This window comes from Micromys minutus (assembly GCF_963924665.1).
Source record: "Micromys minutus genome assembly, chromosome: 5".
Lineage (NCBI taxonomy): Eukaryota > Metazoa > Chordata > Mammalia > Rodentia > Muridae > Micromys > Micromys minutus.
This window is the reverse complement of record NC_137974.1, coordinates 28,435,934-28,461,354: the sequence shown is the minus strand read 5'-3', so window position 1 is coordinate 28,461,354 and position 25,421 is coordinate 28,435,934. Positions and strand designations below refer to the sequence as shown.

Genomic DNA, 25,421 nt, shown 5'->3' with positions numbered 1-25,421 from the left:
TGGATAGATGTGCTCGTATCTATAGGTTGATTAGGCATCAGTTTAATACTATGTCTGTTTATTATGGTAATGGTAGTACACTCTCTTCTAGGGCTTATGATCTATCTAGTCACAGGTCTAGTGCTACAGCTGCGTAATTCATTTTTTTCTCTGGTAGTGTGCATAGTACCTTCTAACATTATGAGAGGTGGCCACTAGTGATGAAGCTTCCAGGTGAGCACCAGCTTTGACATCTGTGAGTTCTATGAGACACACGTGTTATCTCTTCAGCAATAGGGTCTTACTGTCCATTTCCAGATGGTCACCAAGAACATTGGCAGTAGCCTAATAGTTTGGAGGTCTATGTGTCACTTGTCAATAACTCCAAAAGAAACAACCCATTCTTGACTCAAGCTTTGTAGGATTACTATAAATAGTGATTACCTAAATTCTACTCATGATTTCTAACAATAGTAACCTATAATAAAATTTTAGATAAAAATAATTATATAAACATATTAGAGAGAGATATAATTTAGAAAAATGTGGTGGGTGGCTGGAGAGGTTTCCCTGAATGATTGACAGTTGAACACCAATCACTACCTTTGTTTCAAGACATATGTTTATGAAATCTTTTGAAAAAAATTTTATAGTTTCATTGAGGTTTACCTATTTGATTTATTCTCCCTTTTCAGTTAAAACTGGGAAAATTACACTTTAAGCATTAAAAAAAAACAGTTGAATACAGTAATCAGAACCTATAGAAGCATTACCTTCTAAAGATAGATTTTAAATGAATTTTAGAATTGTTTTGAAATGTATTTTCTTGGATTGCTTCAAGTTTAGAAAGTCCAAGGAAGATTTTCCTGCAGTGCAATCACATAGCCTAAATAAAAGACTGTTCTTTTGAGAGATTGTTAATTTTGCTGTTAGATTGTTTATCGTAAGTGTGATTTCCGTGTCCTTTTCATTCATGAGAGAACTTGCTTTCTCACAAGGTTGCCATGAAAATGATCTTGCCGCTTTGATAGCCCTGGCCTCAAGTTCTCACATTATGCTCTCCACTGCTACCCGTCCTGACTGGCTTTGCTCATTCTCAGGCCTCACTAGCTCTCAGATGCTTACAAAAAGGCAAGCTTGTTTGGTTTCTTCTCCCCTAGATCCACAATGATGATGGCGTGTGGTTGAGACTGAATGAGGAGACAATAAAGAAGTATGTTCCTAACATGAACGGTTACACGGAAGCCTGGTGCCTCTCTTTTAATCAACATCTTGGCAAGAGCCTTCTGGTCCCTGTTGACGTAAGTGAAAAATGGTCTTTAAAGCATAGTTGCACTCTGTCTTCATTATAGATCTTTCTTTAATTAAGGCTTTTCAGTTCTGAGGTAATTCGTACCTATGTCACCTTTATTTCAAAAGTGCTTGAATGCATAAGGACTCCAGAGTAGTGAAATTAGAGTTTGGCAGGAGTGAGGCTTCTAATGCTTATTTTGATCTGTCAGTAGCACTAAGTAAGAAATTAAAACTAAACATACTGAATTCCTTTCAAAGAAGTAAGAAATTAAAATGGTTACATTTTTTTTTTCTTTTTTGTACTGCTGTTTAAAATGAAGTTCACATAATATTTAAGAAACTAGAATTACTAATCATTCAGAAACAGGTGTAAATGTGGGTTTATTATGTTGACAATTTGCAATTATTTCAGTGTTATGGCTACCTCTGGATTCTTTTTTGATTTATGTTACTGTTGTGTTGATATAAGATGCAATTTTTAGACTTGTGTCTAACAATAGTAACTCTTAGACTGAGAGAGTTAGAGTTCCTTGATATTGCAGTAGAGTGGTTAAGTCTTAATGCTGTCATAAAAGTATTACTTTAAAATATAACATTCCTTCTTCACTAAATGTTTCCATGACATTACTGATAAGTAGCATTGGTATGAAATACTTGAAAATTGATATGTAGTTGTCAGGATGGCAGAAAGAAGACAGGTACTGTGTAAATCAGGTTTCCTCTTTTCTTTTTTAAGTTGCACATTGTATGAGTAGAAAGGGCTTAATTCTCTCATTACAGCTATCATTGAATTTAGTTTCCTTTATTTCTCTTCAGCCTATTTGTGTGAGGGGTGTTAAGGGGAGGGATGGAGAGATTGATTTCAGGTTTAAGCTCCTTGGTGGTAAGGACCAGTTAAGGACTGTCACTCATGTTTGTTGTTTCTACAGTGTTAAATACTGAAATTTACTCATAGTAGTCTTTTGTGTTGCCTGATACCTAATTTGAGTGCTTTTGTCTGATACAGTCATTCTGCTTAAAATAATTTCTGATATATGCATATACGTGTGCTTCTACCTTATTTGTGTCATGTCATTCTTCTTGTGACACTGTCTTGTTAAATGTATTGTTCTCATTTTTCCAAGATTTTAAGTGTTAGTGGAACTGGAGCTAGAGCCCCACTTGGTGTGATACCCAAGTGTATGTTTTTAGGTTAATACACCTTGGTGTAATGAAGAGATAAGTGTAAGTATAGTTACAAAATGATAAATAATTGCATAATTCATTAAGTTGCTTTGTGATAAGCTGTTTAATGGCTTAACTTAGGAGATAATATCTGAGGCAGATGTGAAATAAAAAGGAGGAAATTAAAGCAATGTAGTTGAAAGTAATAGAACTATCATTTACATCATTACTACCTGGGATAAACTGCCAATTTAAATAAGTATGAATATTTGAAATACTAGTGACTAAATGTCCATGAGTATCATAACATACTTGGGAAGTAAATAAGTCAATTAAAGTTTTGAAAATGAAGTTCTATGAGGGAATAGTTCAGCCAGTAAAATCTTTCCTTGGTGGAGGTCCTGAATTCAGTCTCTAGTACTCACATAAAATCCAGAGCAAACTGGTCAGTGCTCAAACCCTAGCTCTGGGGAGGCAGAGCGGGGACATCCCCAGACCTGCCTCAAAGGTGAAAGACCGTGGTCCTAAAGATGTCACCTGAGGTTACACATATAGTCACACTGACAATATACAATATAAACATAAGAATTAATTAATTAGCTTATGTAATTTGAAAACTATAAAACAGTAGCTCTAAACCCTCCTGATACTGAAACGCTTTAACACAGTTCCTAATGTTTTGGTGACCTCACCATAAAATTATTTCATTGTCACTTCATAACTGTGATTTTACAGCTGTTATGAATCATAGTATAATATCTGATATGCAGATATGTGACATGGCCCACAAAAGAATTTTGACCCAAAGAGTGAGAGTAACTCTACAAATTTAGTTACAACATTTTATACATCTTGGAAAATGTAAGTAAAGAAAGATGCATAGCATATTGAAAAGCTATCATATGACATAGGAGACAGGAGAGACCCATGCCTTTAATCCCAGCACTCAGGAGGCAGAGGCAGGCAGCTCTCTAAAATTCAAAGCCAGCCTGGTATACAGAACAAGTTCTAGGACATCCAGGGCTACACAAAAAGAAACCCTACTTAAAAATAATAAAACAACAACAAAAATTACAAAACATTTTTACATAAGTTTATTTTGATAATTGGACATTTTCAAGACTTAAAACTTGTATACCCAATTCTTCATGTACTTTGTCAATAAATGGCAAATATACATTGTAAGGAATATTGAGTAGAAAAGATATTTTATACCAAGGAAAGCTAATGAATGGGTGTGTTTTGAATTCCTTTAGAGGCAATGAGGGTATCTGAACATATTCATGCACTTACACAGATCGCTTTCTATCCAGTCTAATTGTTGCTCACCTAAAGAAAGCATGTTGATATTCAAAAATTAGGAGTGCTGATGATTGGAGTAGATCTCAGGGAGTATCTGCTGTCTTGTGAGTCCCTCTTAGTATCATGTATTGATACTTTGCAAGTATTTCTTGCATTTTATAGACATCCTCTTGAAATGCTTAAGAGCATCTGACAGTGCAGGCTTGACATCCTTCAGATTTCCTTGATTTAGTCAGTGTTGGGGTTTGTGTTTATGTGTGAGTAGCATGTTTTTAATATTAATAATATTAAGTCATTATTTAATTCAGCAGGGATACATGTGCTGTCCTTAACTTATCATAATCTGCTTCATTTTATTCTTTAATGATTAATTTCCATAGTAAGAATAAGATGGAGAAGCAGTTAAAAGGATACTGTAGTATATATACAGTATTGATTTTCTTATATATTTTCTGTTTTAAAATTAGCAGCCCTTAGTGCTGTGCTTTTCTTGTAGAGTGATTTTTTTTCCACAAGCATTTGATGATGTTTTCACTTATTTGATGTAGTAATTAACTTATGTAGAGTCTTCTGTGCCTTGAGAAACTTATCATAGAATTGAATTTTATTTCTTGTTAATTTAGCTACGTTTCTAATATGCATTAATATTCTAACTCTTCAGAAAAAATTATTTTTAAAATAGGATTGAGGAAAGAAGTAATTTAAATTATTGTGTACATATCTCCATATTGTACCATATTAATCTTTGAAGTTATATAGTATGAAAACTTAATTTGTCTTTTGTAATAATCAGAAATTGAGACTTTTGATAAATATTCATATTAGGTGAAATATTCCTAAACTTCAAAATAAAACTAATTTCTATTTGGTGAATGTCTTAATAGTTGATAAATAATTTAAATTTACGTTAAACTTTTTTAGTCTGAGATTTTTTTCTGAAGCTATAGAAACTAAAGCAAAATATATAAAATTAGAATTTTTATATAATTAGAATAAACAAAATTTGTCACTAAGAATCTGTTGCCATAGCATTAGCTAAAATTTTTAATATTATTGTACAAGTTACTGACTCAGTGAACAATTTTGTACAATGAAATTAAACAGAGACATAAGTGTAAAGAATGACCATATTCACTTCCTAATACTGAACTGATTTGCATTGTTTTTAAACAGTTGCTTTTCATGTCGCTTTTAGTATTAAAGTAATATATAATAGATGTGAAAAATACTTTTTAAATGTTGATATTTTATGTCCAAATGTCTGCATCACTGTTCTCAGGGAGAATAGGCACTGGACAAACACAAGCATTTTCATATATATTCAATAACCAATATATACATATACATATCTCTATATATAAATAAATTTCTCCTTCAGAACAGCATTTTAAATGCTTTGTACAGATTTCATTTTACCTAGAGAGGACCCATTGGACATGCACTCCAAAATTATAATGCTTTGGTTTCCATGTTTTACATTTATTTGCAGACACATTACTAGAAACTTATTTTTACATGTTTTATATTATATAATTACTATTTATAAATGTGTATATGTGTGCCTATATATGTCTATATCCACCCACACATACTTTAAGGAAATAAAGAGATAGAAGCAGATATCTTATTTGTTGTCTAAAATAACATAAGTGATCAAGAATTTTAATATTTCTCTCATGTTAAAGTCTTCAGTGATAAATACTTAAATTAACATTTGAGTGCCTCATTTGAATAACCTGTTAACACAGTCTTTACATAAGTAATACATTTGTAGGGTTGCTGTATATTGAATATATTTGAGTTTTAGGTAAATTGATGTATAGGTTGATCATGTGATCTATTTGTACAAAATTTGTATTACATAAATTGTTATTAGAATGTTTGTGAAAAGTAGGACTGTGTTATCATGAATTAATTGTTCTTTAACAAAATACTTTGGAATTCAATATGGAAATACTGAATGATTATGATTTCCTAAAGTTTGAGGTGAACCAGTTATTTGACTTTTGATAAAAGATTAAGCTTGTGTTTCTTTATGCTTTTCTTGAAATTTTTAACAAATAGTTTTTGGAAACATTTCCTAATATCTTTCTTTGTATTTTGTTTTTTTTTTCTCATTTATATAGGGAGGAAATATTTTAATGATTTGTTTTTCATTTGGGTTAAGTTTTATTTTAATTTTGATATTAAAAGTGATGGTTTACATACATGCCATTATTATTTGTAAGTGTTTTACTTTCTATGTAGTTTCCATTGTTGGCATCTTTATAAATCTACAGATTGTTTTTAGTCATAAAAAAAGATCTGACTTGTACTAGAACAAATAATGTTCTTATTTAAGGAATTGAAGATTTCCTTCTTACATTAATACATAGACCTGAACAGCAGAGTCTGCTCTTGACGTTAATAAATGGCATGACACACTACATCTCTGGAGAGCTTTTGACAACCCTTGTTTTTCAGAATTTTGGTGTGTGGTTTACTCAGGTGGCTTCAGTTTTACTGTAGCAAAATCGTATCTCCTATTAGTGCTGGAGCTCAGAAAATGTTAATGTGAAAGCATCTTCTGAAGATGACTCTCTGTTCCCTTTCCTTGTTGATATTTTTCTTTCTTAAACTTTGTCGCTCAGAATATCTTTAATGCTAGCCAAGGAGTCAGGGATTTGGACGTATTTTCATGGACTTCCAAAGCTTTTTTCCCCCAGGTGAGTTAACTGTAAGGAACAATAAGCGTTTTTGAGGTGTCTCAGCATGTGCAACAAGATTTACATTGTCTTTGAGGCTTTGCTTGGAATTTGTAAACTGAAAGTTTACCAGGGAGAAATCTGTGTGAAGTGCTGCAGCTGAGTTTCCCTCTCATTTTCCAGTGTGTTACTTTAAATGAAGGAGCACTCGCTTGCAGGGCTTCCCAGCTGCCACTTTCTCCAGCAGTTTGCTCCAAGTTACTTAGTTCAGAATGACCTCACATAGCTAGTGGTGGTGTGGCCTTAAAACTCTTCTATTTAGCCCCAGCCTGTTCTTTTGAATTGTCCCTTCGAATATTTATTTTACATAAGGGGTTGGGAATTGAATGAGAAATAAATAAGTAAATATAAATATATATTATATGATTGAAATTCACCAATTTTATAGTCTGGTGTCTAGTCTCACTTTCTGTATGGAAAAAAACTTGCATTCTAAGATTACTTAAGAATGACAGGCACAGTTATGATTTTATGTCCATCAGTCATTTTCATATGGTTTCCTACAAAAGAACTTTTTATCTTTTAGAAAAAAAATGCATTGTTGTCTAGTTATGAATGATTAAATAAATTATTAGCGGTCTTACTAAGGCTCTCATGTATGGTCTGGTGATAGGTTATAAGGATCATTAGCTTGGTCATGCCTTACTCCCCTTTGTTACCCTTGACATTGCAATCACTGTGAAATCCAATTAATGACACAAAATCATTAAGTAACACTCAAGTATTTTTCAGGCTCGGGACATGCATTTTGCTGTTATTTGTAATGTCAGCATAAAACTTTAGAAAGCACAAATATTTCCTTTCCGACATAATATATTTACTGATGTTTACCATTGAGAAATGGTAATTTGTAAATGTATATTCAAAAGTCTTGTGATTGTACTAGCACTATTCAAAGTTTATATCCTATTATACTTTATATTTATTTTTAATGTTCTCTTTACAATTATAGGAGTGTATATACAGATTTTTACAAATATATATATGTATGTAAATATATATATATATATATATATATATATATATATACATAATCATATGAATACCTAATTCAAGTTTAGTTTACTTACAAATCTAGTATTCTTTTAAGTCATTAATGGTCTCACTCCCAATAAGGTGTCAATATGTAAATAAGTGATATATGCAGTATAGTTATAATAAATATAAATAAATTATTGTCATAGTATATATTTGTTTCAGAAAAAATTTGTAGTCTTCCCTTACCACCAGGTGACTTACAGAGTATCTTGTGAGGAGCCTAGATTATAGGCTCACACCTTAATCCTCCCACTTAGGAGGCTGAGTAAGGTGGGTTGTTAGGTCTGGCCATACATAACAAGTACTACAGAGCAAGACTTAGTCTCAAAACAACAATTATTAAAAAGCTAATAATTTTTATTACATTACCAAGGTACATATGAGTTCTTGAATCTACATATTTTTGCTCCGGTATTTATCTTTGATAGCCTATTGTCTACTTGAAAAAATAAATAAACATATATATTGAATATATATATACATCTGCTAATATAAAGGTAGTTTTAGAAATAAAAATCTGCTATAAAGTTTATCTAGTAAAGTTTATCTAGTGTAATGCTAGTATTGTCATTATTTATACAATTTTATTCTCATTTTTTCCTAATTTTTGTGTGTCTCACTCTGGTTATTTTCTAACTCTATGTAACTACAACTCATAGAGTTCATAATACTACATTTAAAGGTAGGGTTTTTGTTTTAAAGAAGTGTAGTTATAATTCAGTACTCGCCTGAGTTCAGTCATCAATACCACACAGAGAACAGTAATAAGGGAATAGAAGAAGCTCAGTGTATGCACACTGCTATGTCTCCCTGTTTGCTCCATAGGAAGTATTTCATCACAGTATTGACATTCAACAGGAAATACAGAGCAGAATCTTTTCATTTAGAAATAATACTTTTTAATATAGAAGTTGAAATAGTTTATTTTCTTTAAAAATGTATCTTTAGTGCCACCTCTCCTTTCTACTAAAAATATGCCCCCTTTTTTCTGCCACTAGTATTGATATGTCACAAAATAGTGCTGGCCTAGCAAATCCAGAAAAATATTTTCATTTGTACTGCGGTTTGCTAAAATGTTGTAAGCATTATTTCATATATTATGGTACTGTATTTCTTAAATTTGGAGGTATAAAAGGAAAAAAAATCAGTTGATTACCTATTCTTGTTGGGTCTTTCCTCTAATTTATTTTAAATATTAATTGATATTTAAAATTGAATGGTAGTATTAGCTATTAATTTAATTATATATTCTCAATTGGAAATCTTTGCAGTCTTGCTCCAAAAACTCTTAATGAGACTATGAAAGTGGTAATAGTCTACATTTTGTTTATTTTCTTTTCCTATTCAATTTTTCAGGAACCTAAAACTAATACCGATGACTTTTTCAAAGACGTGAACTCCTGCTGCCCACAGGAAGCAACAATGCAAGAACGCGACCACCCGTTCTTGAGAGGTGGGCCAGGCATGTACAAGGTAGTGAAGACGGGGCCTTCAGGTCACAACATCAGAAGCTGCCCTAACCTTAGAGGTATCCCAATTGGAATGTTAGTTCTGGGAAACAAAGTCAAAGCAGTGGGAGAGGTATGGATTCTTGTAGCTTCATGACTTTTAAGATACTTATTTTTATTGTAACATAATCAAGCATCACTTTCTTACAGAATGTCATTTCCATCTCAGGTTCTTAAATGTTCATGTTGTTGACTTTTATTTGTTTTGGAAACACTAACGTAATTTTCTGTGCTTTAAAAAAATTATTCTCATAGTTATCTTGTGAAAACAATATTTGCATTGTTTATGTTAATATTTAAGTTGTATTGTATATATGAATGCTCCGCATTTGGATGTATCTTCATTATTCTAACTGTATGCTATGGGTTGTCAGCATTTAAAACATTTTCTATGAATTGTTATGGAGATGTGACCCTTCAGAAGTTTTCCTTTCTTTGTTCCCATTCACAGATCTCACTGAAGTCCTGAGCAAATAAAATGATTCTTTAGACCACTGTGGCATTTGCCTCCACAGATAAGCTTACAGATGTAGTGTGTCATGCTATTTCTCAGGGTCAGGGTCATTTCATATTACACTGTAGGCACCAATAACCTAGGAATACTGCCTGTGCTTTGTTAGGACATTTAGGTCTAAAAAGTAAGCCTTGGGTGTTTTGGGCATACTTGACATTATGCAGAGATGACCTTTGTGCTTTAAAAATATTATTTTAATTAAAGGCTTAAATAAACAGCATTTCACAAACATTTTTAATTCTGTCTTACCTCAGGCTGTGGTCTTAATTTCAGAAACTAATTGCACAGTAGGAATGTGTTGGAATCATTACATTGTTCAGAAACACTTAAACTTTTTATTGGTTTTCAACCTGGATGCCCTGAAAGAGTTAAGCCAATCAATCGTGCTTTTTGTTATGTACCAGGTAACCAATCCTGAAGGTACATGGGTGCAGCTGGATAAGAACAGCATGGTAGAGTTCTGTGAGAGTGATGAAGGAGAGGCATGGTCCTTAGCTAGAGACAGAGGCGGAAACCAGTACCTACGGCATGAAGATGGCAAGTTGGCTTAAATTTGTGATTTGTTTTCATTAAACTTTTAGTATACATATGTTTTATGTTTATTGTATCATCTTTTCCTTAAAGAGGTTTTTGAATGTTTATATTTAAGTAAGAGAAAATCTGAAAGTTTAGGCGTCTTAGAGCTAACAACATTGACTTATAGAATAATTGAGTACTAAGTGAATGTCTATAAAGGAGAAAAATACAAGAATGCTGAGAGCATAGTTACATGTCTTTGTTTAAAGACAAGAACACCTTGCTCTGGTGTTACTCACATTACGTTGTATGCCTCACTCTTCACTGCAAGCCTGGGTCTTAAGGGTCAGTCCTACCATGAATGAGCTGGAAGTTCAGTCCCCAAACCAATTTCAGTATTATGTGAGGAAATCTCACTTAGCTAAATTTTCTCTCAAGAGAGGAATGTTGAATAAGTACATAGCATCTTTGTGTGCATTTTTTTGTTGGTGTTGGTGTTAGCTTTCAGCTTTATTTTCAACATTGATATCACCATGTTTTATGTTTTAACCCCTTTCATTTTTGCTGATGGTGACAAAACTTTTATTTCTCAGTGTTTTTAAACCAAGATGCTGAGTGTCTTGTGGACAGGCATAGGGTTTCTATCTTTATATACCAGTTTATAAACAGTTCTGATGCTTACTAAACTAGCTCATTACAGGCTTATGTAAATGCAGGCTAATTTAAAACATCATAATTAGGATATCAAAATAGAATTTTTAAGAATATATGTATATGTATTTATATTTGTAATGTCTTTATTCCTGATTTTGTGTCCAATTTATTTTTTAAAATGCCCTTATGTAAATTATTCACAATAAGATTTACTTATTCAGAAATATACTCAGTAAGAAAAGGGGGCTACTTAAAAGCATATATCCAGTTTTTATATTTTCCCTGTTTACTTGATTAATAAAAGCAATCATTTATAATGTACCTTGTCCTGTGAAGCTTGTCTGACAGCTTGACTTAGCTCAGACCTTCCTAAGGAGTTACTTTAAGTCAAACCATTTACAAACTCCTAGGATTTTTCTCTGATATATTAATAGGGAACATCACAAACAGAATTTAACTTTATAGCTGTGACTTTTATTGTAGAACAAGTTCTTCTGGATCAGAATTCTCAAACTCCTCCACCAAGCCCTTTCTCAGTACAAGCTTTCAATAAAGGGGCAAGTTGCAGTGCCCAAGGATTTGACTATGGCCTGGGAAATAACAAAGGTAGGCCTCTGATTGTCAGTCTCTTCCTCCTGAGACTTCAGGAAAGTTTTGTTACTTTTTACTCATTTGTTTCCTTCCCACATATTGTCATTACAATGTGTTCATACTAAACTAAGACTAGGAGTGTTTAACAGATGTTCCTTTTCACAATATTGTATTAATTTCTGCTGAAGTTTCCTGGATTTCTTACTCATATTGGTTCTGTTTTAAAGGCACTCATTCTGAACTTGTATTCTAAAGACCTAGATCAGTACATCTAGTAAAAACCTTGTTAACATGACCTGTTATTGGGAGAGTAATGAAGATGAGCAGCAAAGAATTTCTTAAACAGTTGATTAAAATTTACTCCTAGGACCGTTACATATGGACTTTATGAGTTATGCGTGTTACAACTAAATCTGTTAGTTACAGTTATATGAAATATTCCATTTGAACATAGTATGAATAATGTAAAATTGAAAGTACTAAAGCATTTTAAAATAAATTGTGTACTACTGTTTATGCATTAATGAACAAGCCAACATCATGGAGAGTCTAAAGAATTCTTCTGGGATAATTTGCTCCTGAAATTAGTTCAAAATTGCCTTTATGGATAAATTTAGAAATATTCTTTCTATGCACCTAACCTGGATTCCTTGAAAATTTGCAATATTGTGAGAAGGCGCAAACCAGTGAGAATGAATGGTTGCAGGAGGGTTGACAAGGAAGTAGGTTGACTTTTAAACTTTACTTAAGCCAGGCATAATGTCTTAGTCCAATAAGTTCAGCACCAGAGGGACACAGAAGGCCAGGCCTCGGCTGTATAGTTGACAAGGGGACAGGCTAGGTTACATACATATCAAGACCTGCTCCAAAACAGACAGACACCAGTTTTCAGGATTGTATTTATCTAACTTGAAGTTATTTAAAATTAATAATGAAAAACAGAATTGCATAGATGTATGTTAAGGTCACATTTATAATTAGCTTCATTAATGTCCACAGGCTTTTCTTTCCTGACTTGGATGAGTCGCTTTCAGAGGCTTGTATAAGTTCCATTCACTCTGATCTCTGTTAACTTACAGAGAAGGTGCTGCCTGGATTCTCTTAATGTTCCATTTTCTCTACTATTGTCAACTCTTAAATGACAACTTCACTGTTTACTTACTGCCACTGATCCTAAAGAACAGTGTGTCCAGACCTGTGTTTATCCAGTGTGTGCTTTCCCTGTGATCCTGTGCTGTCACCCTACTGACTGCTCTCACAATAAGTCAGTCTGTAAAATGGAATTCAGTCAAGCAGTGTAAAAATATAATCACTTTTTAAGAACTATATGTGTTGCTGTAAACATCTATTGAATAAAAATTAAAAGCACTTTTAACGTGTTTTTGTAAATATTGTTTTAAAATAACATGCATTTATATATATACATATAAATATATATATATATATATATGTGCTGAGAAAATATTACAAAGATTGAATCTGATGAAATGTAACTACTATTTAGCTTTAAAACGATCTTCTCTTGACTTTGCAAGATTAAGAAATTACTTACAAAAGTACTTTGATTTAAAACAATTCAAACAATTCTTCATAAACTAAAATATTCTCTGGAATGTGAAATGTTGTTTTGAAAAGAAAAACTTAGTATTTATGTAATTTAAATGCGTAATCCCACATAAATCTATGCCGCTGGGCAGCTCAATTGTGATTTTTCTACTTAATTTAGTAAATATGACTGGAAACGCACTGTCAGTTTCTTCATGGACCCTACTGAAGGCTTTCCTCCTTCTGTGTCATGTAAAGTACTTGAGATGCATGTGTTTTCACAAATACAGTTTTTTATCTAATTACATTATTTCTGTCCTTAAGCTAGTTTATTAATATCCTTCATATTTAATTATAAGGAAAAATAATGATTAAATTAGGTAACTCGTTCATTTTTTGTATTTTAGGAGTTATAAAATTTAGCAAAATAATTCCTGCTTTTTCAAAAATACTGTTTCCTTAGCAGAATTTTTTTACAAGAAAGTGTTGACTTAAGACTGTGATGTAGTTGTATTGCTGAGTTGAAAATATACTTTCTCTCCAATGAATATATAGATTAAGAAAATGAAGTTAGGAGGACATATTTTCTGCATGAAATGTTCTGCAGATGAGGATGACATTAGTTCTTATTGAGCACCATGGGATAAACACCTTTACCATACCTAAGATTTTCATCCCTCTCTCCTCGCTCTTTCTCTCAACCGTGTTAATAAACTTATATATCTTCCTCACAGATCCTTTATTCTGTCGTAAATCATAGGGAAGGGGACGTGTGAATTTTGGGTAGGCTTGCTCCTGTTGACTACTGTGTAAGACTGGTGGAGTGTGCCCACTGCAACCTCAGAGCCAACTAGCATTTGGAGCCAGACCCTGCTGTGAGCAGTGATCACCAGCTTTCCCTGTCCTGACTGCCATAGCTTTATTTACTGTTTATTTAATTGACTGTTGTAAAAGCTCCATTTACTTTACCATTTTGGATGTTGATAAGTTACAAGTTGTAGTTTTGACTGTTTTGCCCACTGCAGGTGATCAACTGAGTGCCATATTGAATTCTATTCAGTCACGGCCCAATCTCCCAGCTCCTTCCATCTTTGATCAAGCTGCAAAACCTCCCTCTTCCCTAGTCCACAGCCCATTTGTGTTCGGACAGCCCCTTTCCTTCCAGCAGCATCAGCTTCAGAGTAAGTCTGTCAGCCTTCCTGCCTCCTCAGCCTTTCTGAAGCTTGTCTTTAGTTACTGCTCAGCAGATTAGCTATGACCTCAACTGACTGCTTTTACTTAAGGAGATGCTATCCCACCCATATTTTTGAAGTATTTACACTGTTCAGAGCTAAGATGTTCTGCAGCTAAGACATTTATTTTAATTAAATATTTTTTAAATTAAGGAGTTACTAAATCTGAACATTGTTCTATTTTAATTCTAGTAAATTCATACTATAAAACATGTTAAAGACATTTTTTATTTCATTTTTTTAATATGCATGATTTTAATAAGCATTAGTTATAGTGATAACTTATATTGTTTCATTGACTTTTTGTTATTTGGTACAAGCACAGAAAGAATAAGCCTATTTCACTATGGCAGTTAGGTAGAAAATAGGAGGTCCTGGTTTGTTTGTTCTACACAGACTTGATTCCCATGAACTGTATAACAGTTTAGAGTTCCACGGTTCTTTCAGCTGTCATCTCCTCACCTCCTTTGTCTTTTGTCCCTCATGTCTTATCTTGGACATTTGATTCCAGTTTAACAGTCTAGGGCAACTCTACCCTTTACTTAACCATAACAATGGTACTGATTTAAAACAAACAAACCACACTTTCTCTTAAAGCCTCCCAAGCCTTTCCACAGAAATAAACTGCACTCTGACAACAATAGGGTCTTTTGGCATTCCAACTCTCTTGTCTGATTAAACACACTGAGTACGAAGAAGTCTGTAGAACCCTCACTTTCCAGTTCTTTTGTTTCAGTTTGTTTGTTTGTTTGTTTGAGACACCTGGAATTCAACTTTTGGGTGTTGTGTGTGCCTCAGTTTATGGACCTTATATGACCTCTTTACTTAGACTGCATTCACATTTAAGCCTAGGTTACTGTTACAACAAGACTTTGTTAACTGTTATTAGGGTTACTAGATTCTAGGCAAAAATTATATTAGTCACTGTTGCATTATCAACAGAAATTAAAGACTTTAGAAGAATATGACCCTTCATGGGTTTACGTTATATAGCAGGCATGTTTACTACGTGCTTTGGACATGCAATTGCTATCACTCTCTACATTATTGACATGTCTATTCTCCTATTTCTCTTTAGACTCTCAAGGAAACAGACTAGTGTGAGATACTTATTTTTCCTGTCTATGATAGGCAGTATTTCAGAAGAATGAAAGAAAAGTTAAGACTTAGTCTTGATTTATTAATATTATAAAGCACCAGATGTTTTGCAATTAGATGTGCTCTGGTTGTAGAATGTTCTAAAGGGGAAAATCAATAACAGATGAAAAATTCTTATTATAGAAATTCAAATTCATTCAAATTTTATTATAATAGGATAAATTTGCCTAATAATGGTCCCATATGTTGGGCTAGGCATGGGGTTTGTTTACAATAAAGCACTTGCCTCTTCTGTGTAAGGCCCTGTAGTTTCCCCATGAATAAAGAAGGTAGTAAATTGACTTATTGAGCTGTGCTATGGTAGAGGCTGTCTTATGCCCGCATACTCAGTATACTCTCACACACATTAATGTCAGTGCCACCAGTTTTTTTCTTTTTAATTCGGTGTTTTTAACTTCTTCACTTTATGCTCACTGGCCTCCCCAGTCACTCCCTCCTACAATCCTTCCCTCATTCCTCCTTTCCTCCTCCTCTAAGTGGGTGAGCCCCCACCTCAGGTACTCCCCCTCCCTTGCACATCAAATCTCTGAGAGGCTAGATGTTTCCTCTCCCACTGAGGCCTGACAAAGCAGCCCAGCTAGAAGAACATGTCCCATAGACAGGCAACAGCTTTCAGCATAGCTCCCTTTTCATTTGTTCAGGATCCATATGAAGACAAGCCACACATCTGCTACATGTGTGTGGGGAGGCCTAGATCCAGCCCGTGTATGTTCTTTGGTTGGTGGTTCAGACTATGAGAGTCCCAAGGGTTCAGGTTGACTCTGTTGGTCTTCCTGTAGAGTTCAGTTCCCTTCGGGCCCTCAATCCTTCCTCTCATTTTTCCGCAATAGTCCTCAAGGTCCGTTTACTGTTTGGCTGTGGTTGTCTGTATCTGTCAGAGTCAGCTGCTGGGTGGAACCTCTCAGAGGACATGCTCCTGTCTGCAAGAGTAATGGGGTTGCATTAATAGTGTCGGGGATTGGTGCTTGCCTGAGGGAAGGGTCTCAAGTTGGAAAGGTTATTGGTTGGCCAATCTCTGAGTCTCTGCTCTCTCTCCTGTGCCTACATTTTTTGCAGACAGGGTAAATTTTGGATTGAAATTTTTGTGGGTTGTTTGTTGTCTCTATCGCCCCACTGGGGTTCCTGCCTGGCTACAGAAGGTGGCCTCTTCGGGTTCCATATTCCCAATGTTGTGAGTCACAGCTAAAGTCACCCCCATTGATTCTTGAGTGCCTACTCTATCCCAGGTCTCTGTGTCATCCTGGAAATGCTCCCTACCTTCTCACCCCTGTCAGTTGCAGATTCCCATTAATTTCATGGCCATCCAACCCTGTCTCCTGTCCTTCCCCACACTTGATCCTAAGAGTCCTGTTCACCCCCCACCCCAGTTCCCTCACTCATGCATACTATGTTTGTAGAACTTTTTTTTTTTTTTAATAGCAAGAAACTGGAAACAACCTAGCTAGATGCTCCTCAACTGAAGAATGGATAAAAAGAAATATGTAGTACATCTACACAATGGAATACTCAACTATTCAAAACAAAGACATCATGAATTTTTCAGTTATCACCAGTTCTTAGAGCAGATTTGAACTGTGGCCTAGGTAGGTCGTAGGATGTATTCTGAGTCATTGCTTTTTTGTACTTCAACAATGGGAAGTTCTTAGATCATTTTCCAATCCATACAGTCTCAGCAGAGTACCACTAAACTCTGACTTCCAAATTACAGACAGCAGAAGTCTCTTTAGCATAACACTAAGAAAATATGAGACTAAAATATAGTCTTAAAATTTAAAGATAACTTATTCTTATTTTTCATATTATTTAGGAAAGTCAGAATAACATGTATTTAGTAAGACCGGGACTTTATTACCATGCATCCCACCATATTTTATCTTGTTCTATACTGTGTTGTATTTAAGCAAAATTTTCTTGCTCTCATTACCAGATGAGGATTGTCTTATAGTTTTATGTTAATATAGTGAAATGTTATTTCAATGATCTTATTCACAATTTTACCTATACTTGACTACAGCACCGTGCAGTAACCACATCATATTTCAACGCTTTCATGCATCCTTATCTGAAATCATGCTCTCTCTGGTTTGCTAGTAGAACACGCATCGAGAGTAACTAAACAATTTTCCTAGACAGTTGTAAAGTACCAGTGGTTACATCAGACTGTTGCTACTCATATTTTTACCCTTGTCTTCATAAATGCCACACAATCTAGTCTTTAGTGAACATTTTTAAAGTTCTACTTACAGAAAATTCTAACATTTATTTTTAGTACTTTTTGGGATATTTGCTTTTAATGTTTTATTTTTCCTGAAGCATAGTTTTTCACTGCCTTTAGAATTTAAGATACTCTATACATTAAGTTAACTTAGTCATCTTATATGTGTGTAGGTTTTATGCATACTTGTTTTTGTCTGTGTCTGCCCACACACACACACACAGGTGCATCTATGTGGAGGCTGGAAGCCAATGTCTGGCTGCTGTTTGGGATAGGGACTCTCACTGAGCCAAGAACTGACTACTGGTTGGACGAGGTTCTCTGACCAGTGAGTTGAGGGATCAACCTCTCTGCCTCCTTAGAGCTGGGTTTACAGACCTGCCCAGCACCAAGGGTTTGCATACTAGGGTCCAATCCTCATGATTCGCACAGACATTTCTCCACTCAGTCATCTCTCAAGCCCCCACATTTGTTAATTATCAGAATTATTTTATATCAAATTATTTTAGATATTATGCAAATACTCTTATAAAATTATTGTTTTAGAAGAAAAATATAGCAAATTTCACTTGTGTGTGCATACCAAGTTTAGGATTTTTCTTTACTGCTCCACAGTTAGTAACTTTAAACTTACGGAATTTGAAAAAAAATAATAAGTGCTTTAGGAATACGGTTCCAGTGAGCTGAACTGAGGTCAGCTCTGAGTGAGAACATCACATTCCCAAAATAGTAACTGGCTTTTGTTTTGGTTTGCTATTTGTTTGTGTGTTTGCTTGCTTGCTTTTGAGACTGTCTCACTGTGTAGTCCAGGCTAGCCTGTGACTCACTTTGTAATGAGGCTAGCCTTGAACACAGAGATCTCCCTGCCTATGCCTCCTGTTTTCTTAGTGTTGGTAATGATAATGTGTGCAGTGTGATTAAGACAGTCTACACTCCTGAAATGCTCACTCAGTACAGTAATTTCCGTTATATTGTCCTTCCTAAAAGTTCATTTTCAATTCTCTCAGTATTGCCTAATAGGAACTTAGAAAGCTATTGATAACGCACAACTGGATGCTAGCACATAATTGGAAATTTTAAAATAGAATACAGAAAGTTAATGATACATTCATCTTTTTCTAAAATACATGCTCAACCTGGATTTTCTTTCACATACGTGTAATATTGTGTTTTAACACTGGAAATTTTTCTGTCAGAATCCATGAAGAGTCATTCTCTTGTTATAGCTCTCTAATAAGTTACATATTTCTGACAGTGAAACTTAACAGGTTTGGTCATTGCTTAATAGTTGACTTACCTTAAATAACAATTGATACCATTTTTTCAGTGCTGAGAACCTGCATCTTGTATCTGCCCTGATTCTTTGAGTGTGGTGTCAGGAATGGTCCAGAGATCGTGCATTTATACCCAAACCACAGATTTTTACAATGTTTTTTTTTATTAAAATTTGAACGTTTTAATGTTTTAAATAAAGTGATCAGGGAATCTGATGCTGGGGACTCAAAACAAAGGAAGGGAAGAAGTAATGAGGTACTGTGCAGAGAAAATGCTGTCTTAAGGGGGAGGGAGTTGTTCACAGCAGCACAGTGTTTGAGGGAAACACTGCAAAGAAGCCAGAATGTTCTTTTATTATTTCTACTGTATGATCTTTAGTGAAGTACTTAATGTCCAAAAAAAAAAAAAAAAAAATATTAAAATGAACTAAGAGATTGCTTTCACCTGAATAATTCAAATATTTTGAGAAGTACCTTTTTAATCTTCATAAAGTGTTTTTTCTCATTAACATTTTTTTCTGTGAACAGTCTCAGATTACCTCTAGTCACACTATTTTCTTTGGTTATTTAACAGTATGCTTTTCAGACTCAGAAAATGTCATTATTTATTCTGAATGATACAAAGCAATGCAGCCTGGAAAATGTTTACAGGTGCTTGTCCTCATACTTAGGACATTTTGTCTTACAAGTATGCTATAGTTCCTCACACATCTATGTATGAAAACTTCAGGTTAGTGACATTCTTTGGAGTTCTTGTCCCACCCTTTTTCCTGACAAGCCTGCTTCCTACAGAAAGTAGCAAGCCTGCCAGGAAGGAGACAACTTTCACAGCAGACAGACTGACCCCCTGCAGCAGCGACCACTTTCTAGTTGGTCTTTGTTGTTGTCCTTCTAACACTGCAGTTGAACCTAGGCCCTTGAGGCTACCTGATAGGTGCTCTAACACGGGGCCATCTTCCCATTTCTAGTTTAGGTCTTGAAAAAGAGAAAAACATCAAACACATCACCCTCCTAACATTCTCAACAGTGGCTACAAAGTCTGAAGCTAAGATTTGAATGCATAAGAATCTCTTTGCAGCTCCTCTGATTGCCACACATTTGTGCAAATAGAAAAACATTAAAAAATAAAGTGTAAAGTTTTAGTTTTTGGTGGGTTTATCACACTGTCTCTGTCAACTTGCCATTTTTTATTGAACCCCTGGTGTGACCTTTCCTTCTCAGCCCTAGGACATTCTGATTTGTGTGAGCTTTGACAGCCTTGTGTAGAATCATATGTATTTACCTGTTGAATATGTTCTCTCATTGGCTCTTCATTTCTAGTCTTGTTTTTTTATACCTTTCCCACACGTGTTTATGGTTGTGCACCTGTGGATCCAACTCCCTGATGGTCTGAAGCAGTCAGTGCTGGACCAGCATGTCATACGTAACAACGGCCTTGCCTTTTGATATCTGTGTGTCTTCTCATTGTGTCTCGGCCTTACACAGTACAAGTGCCATACGAGTGAGCACTTGTTTCTCATCATTGTATCTTCAGTCTCTAGGACGATTGCTGATATATAATAACCAGTATTGTTCATTGAGCTGTTTCTTTTTCATTTGTATGCCATGCATTTTTAAAAATCATCTATAAGAGTAAATCGGTCAGAAATACCACTTATGCTCTTCCAGATGTGTACATTCAATGTAGTTTATTTTATTTGTGTGGGTGTGTGTCTATGTATGTTGTTTGCTTGTGTGTGCATGTATTGTGCAGACACAAATGCATATCAATTGTAGAGTCCAGGCTTCTGCCCTAAGTGTTGTCCTCCATGGCTCTCTACTGATTTTGTTGACAGAGCCTCTGACCGGAACTGGAGCTGACGGTTTCCACGGAGGCCCTGGGGCCTCCTCTGTCCACCTTCTCAGAGCTAGAGTTCAAGTGCACTCTGCCATATCACCTAGTCTTGGTGCTAGGCATCTCCGCTCACGGCCCATACCCATCTACATAGCAGGACATTGCCCATGGAGCCATCTCCCTACCTCCCTAGATTCTTATTTCCAAAAGTGTTTTTAGAAGTTATCTCATTACCAAAGTATATTTCAGAACTACTGATTAATTTAATCACCATGATTGAAATGCAGTGTTAGGGGTGGTGAAAAATCAGCATTTTTTTCAAAGCTTATTCTGCTTTAAAGTTTCTATTATCTACTACTGATGAAAAACAACTAACATGCCTAACATGTCCCAATGAGTTTTAAATGTGCTTTATTTGTATTGTGAGACTTTTTGCCCACGGGATTTAATATTTTAGATAAAAGCTCTATTAAAAAACAAAAAGACTAAACATTGGGGTTAGCCTTAAGAAAAGCAGACGAATGTACATTGGGCCATTCTAGGGTACACATTTTAGAAATAGCAATAACAATGAAACTTCTGTAAACAATAATACAATAGTAAAACTACAAGTAACATTTCTTTCTCTACCATCATTGTTTCTGTGTATAAACTTTATTTACAGGTAAGCAGTCACAGGAACTTAACAAACTAAAGAAATATTAGTCTAAATAGAAATGCTCAAATTTGATCAATCAGATTGATAAGCCTTACTAATAACAACACATTTGGACATATACAACTCATACTACACAAACAATTCATCTAAATACATTAATTTGACCATTGTTTTAAATCTTAATTTTGTTTAAACATTTTGAAAACGTTTAGAATAGCTTTAAGTAAGTGTATAATTGCTTACTGTTTAAAGTGCTTTGTTTTTGCTGTGTTCTCTAAGCTTTATTCCATTGAATCTGTGCTGCTTCTTTGCCAATGTTTCCACTGTAGACTCTCCATCTCGCAACCTTGCTTCTCGTGAGCGCATTTACAAACATATTGGTGTAGCTGGGCCCGCCTCTGCTCTCTCATCTCTGTCTCACACACTGCAGGGTGGGTATGTCTGCATCCTGAGCGTCCGGGCCAGTCTTAGTGAGTGGAGGAGGAGACCGCAGCTCAGTTCATCGCTGTCCTGTCCATCCCATTCCAGCTGTTAAATTAAGCCTCATTCTATTTAGAATTTTGTGTTTGAAATTATTTATGATATATCCAATTATATTATATTATGTTATATTATATTATGTATTATTCTTGGGGTTACAGATACCATTCATTCTTCTTAGTCATTAAAGCTTTGTAAGATCTTAGGAGTATGGATAGGATTGCCACAAGATGGTGTGTGTGAATCATCAAACTTGGATAAGCACAGTTTCTCATGTACGAGTTGGATTGCAAACTTGTAGTGCCTGACAAATTCTGTAATCCCTCTGACATACAGATAACTACAGTGTGACATCATACATGTGCAAACCAGAGCACTGCTTTGCAGTGCCTACACTCACTCACATCTCTTTCTTGGGAAAAGAGAGAAGAGGCTGCATTTATTAGCAGTAGCAAATTCCATTTCCTAAGACCTCTTTTCTAAACATAGCATTGTATCTAGCTGTTTTTGCTTTTTATGGCACTTGAGTCACTTGGATCTGATTGCTCTCCTTCTAAAACAGTCTTTGCACTATAAGCAATAGTGGTTTTTATAGTTGCTTGTTTAAGGAAAAAAGTAACATTAATCTGAACCACCAGCTAGGGTCAAAGCCTAACTGTATTGCTTCAAAAAAACATAGTATGCCGGATAGAGAAATTAAGGGAATGCTGGGATACTCAAAGCAAACGGCATCTGTGTAGAGTTATCTAGTGATTTCCCTTAGAAAGAGGTTTTGGGGTTTTTGCTGGTGATGGTTTGTTTCTGTTAGTCATTAGGCATGAAGAGATCAGTTCAGACTTGTAGTACTCATGATTTTTTTTTTAATATATGTAGGGGCCTTCAGCTCCAAATTCTATTAGCTAAGCTACTGAGATCTTAAGATGAAAACTGTTTTCATATAGCAGAGAGAGTGACTGTAAAGCTAATACACAGCAGCTTTAGTATTTACTACCTTACGTGTCGTTATCGTCAAGACTGCAAACCGAGCTGTCTCCTGTGTGGAGCGCTTCACTAACTGAATTGTATTTATTTTTTACAATTAAATACAGTAATTATATAAATTGAGTTTCTTTGTTCAACAAAACTTAAGTATGCTAAGTTTTACTCCTCTGAATATCTTAATTTGTTTTGTATGGATGATATATATTTTCAAAATTTAATTTTTAAAGTAGTTGTTGTTTTCTTTCTAGTCTCTTGCTGAATTTAAATTCTAATTAGTTGCACAAGTGCTGTGCTTTATGTACGTACCACTAATAGCTCATTCAGATGAATAAATCCTCTTTATTAAATCTGTTTTACATCTATAAACATATGTTGTATTGTGTGTAATGATAGAGTAGAAATTTTATGGGAAATATTTTTATTTTATTCTTAACATGTTTTTATATATGTGATAAGCAATGTAAATCTTGTAACTTTTCTATTTTAGTGTTTATCTTTTTGTTACATATTATTAACAAGTTCATTGTGAAATGGATCATGCAGGTGACAGGGGAACCATCTCAACATCTTCAAGACCTGTCTCCACACCTGGAAAGTCAGAGCTGCCCTCTAAGAACAGCAGATCAGTTAAACCCGATGGGCGTGTGAGCCGGACTACTGCTGACCAGAAGAAGCCACGGGGTACAGAAGGCCTATCTGCCAGTGAATCCCTTATGTTAAAATCTGATGCTGCAAAGTTGAGGTCAGACTCCCACAGTAGGTCACTGTCCCCTAACCATAACACTTTGCAGACACTGAAGTCTGATGGAAGGATATCTTCTAGCTTCAGGGCCGAATCCCCAGGACCAGGCTCTAGGTCATCCTCTCCTAAGCCCAAGACTCTGCCAACTCCCAGGTCTAGCCCATCTGGTGCTAGTTCCCCACGCTCCTCCTCACCGCAGGATAAAAATCTACCTCAGAAAAGCACCGCTCCTGCTAAGACAAAACTTGACCCACCTCGGGAACGTTCCAAGTCAGACTCATATACACTTGATCCAGATACCCTCCGTAAGAAGAAAATGCCCCTCACAGAACCATTAAGGGGGCGATCTACATCACCAAAACCAAAACCAGTACCAAAGGATCCTAAAGACTCCCCAGGGTCTGAAAACAGAGCCCCTTCTCCCCATGTGGTACAGGAAAACCTCCATAGTGAGGTAGTTGAAGTCTGTACTTCAAGTACTTTAAAAACAAATAGTGTCACAGACGGCACCTGTGATGACAGCAGTGATTTTAAGAGTGTGGATGAAGGTTCCAGTAAAGTGCACTTCAGCATAGGAAAAGCACCACTGAAAGATGAACAGGAAATGAGAGCATCACCCAAAATAAGCCGGAAATGTGCTAATAGACACACCAGGCCCAAAAAAGAGAAGTCAAACTTTCTTTTCAAAGGAGATGGAGCCAAATCTTTAGAGCCAGCCAAGCAAGCCATGTCTCCGTCCGTGGCTGAGTGTGCCAGAGCTGTCTTTGCCTCTTTTCTGTGGCATGAAGGCATAGTACATGATGCAATGGCTTGCTCTTCCTTCCTGAAATTTAATCCTGAACTTTCCAAAGAACATGCTCCTATAAGAAGTAGTTTAAATAGCCAACCACCCACAGAGGAAAAGGAAATCAAGTTAAAAAATAGACATTCATTGGAAATATCATCTGCCCTAAATATGTTTAATATTGCACCTCATGGACCAGATATATCCAAGATGGGAAGTATCAACAAAAATAAGGTCTTGTCTATGCTTAAGGAGCCACCTCTGCATGAGAAATGTGAAGACGGAAAATCGGAAACCACTTTTGAAATGTCCATGCATCACACAATGAAGTCTAAGTCTCCACTCCCCTTAACATTACAACATTTAGTGGCTTTCTGGGAAGATATCTCTTTGGCTACAATCAAAGCTGCTTCCCAGAATATGATTTTTCCAAGTCCCGGTTCTTGTGCAGTCCTTAAAAAGAAAGAATGTGAGAAAGAGAATAAAAAAACGAAAAAGGAAAAAAAGAAAAAAGAAAAGACAGAAATTCGGCCAAGGGGCAATTTATTTGGTGAAATGGCCCAGCTGGCAGTAGGAGGGCCAGAGAAGGACACCATCTGTGAGCTTTGTGGAGAGTCCCATCCATACCCAGTGACGTATCACATGAGGCAGGCTCACCCAGGTAAGTGGTTTTGTGGTTTATGTATATGCTTTAGTCCTGATAAGCTAGATCACCTTCTCATGAACTGTGCTCTGAATTATATCAAAGTATGGGGCAACAGTTGCCCAAATAAGTAGAATCTTACATAGTTGACCACCATGAATAATTTATTTAAAGAGACAGAGAAATTTAATGTTATTTACTTGGAACATGGCAGATTTTGAAAAATTTTAAGAGTAGTTTGTGTTTCCCAAAGGATAACATGGAGGTCTTACACAATAGAAATAATGGCGTGTCTAAACAAGAGGGCACAGCTTTGTACTAGATCCTCTAGTTTAGATTCCTGTTCAGAAGTTATCAAATGGATTTTATGGATTGGGATGGGGGATTTTTCTATGTAAGTAATGATCAGTTTATCAGAGGACTTTATGTTCAGTAAATATTTTTTTAAATTAATATTCTAAAACTTACTTGACATATGATTGTTTTCTTCTTTTTTCACTTTGGTGTTAGAAACATTTGATTTCTGAAACATGCTGTTCTTTATGTGTCTATTTTATTGACATTCATAAGCA

General features: G+C 35.2%; 1 protein-coding gene across 2 annotated transcripts in view; it reads left to right on the top strand.

Annotated features, from left to right (window-relative positions):
• The window catches only part of MYCBP2 (MYC binding protein 2), a 200,748-nt gene that overhangs the window by 137,150 nt on the left and 38,177 nt on the right, over positions 1-25,421 (top strand). Inside the window, exons 52-58 of one of the 2 annotated variants that reach the window (XM_080917201.1) lie at positions 1,140-1,280; positions 6,369-6,443; positions 8,877-9,101; positions 9,947-10,079; positions 11,196-11,318; positions 13,874-14,029; positions 23,224-24,867. In XM_080917201.1, coding sequence (XP_080773327.1) covers positions 1,140-1,280; positions 6,369-6,443; positions 8,877-9,101; positions 9,947-10,079; positions 11,196-11,318; positions 13,874-14,029; positions 23,224-24,867 — 2,497 coding nt within the window. The remainder of the gene's footprint in view (positions 1-1,139; positions 1,281-6,368; positions 6,444-8,876; positions 9,102-9,946; positions 10,080-11,195; positions 11,319-13,873; positions 14,030-23,223; positions 24,868-25,421) is intronic. The other variant, XM_080917202.1, reaches the window with a different exon arrangement.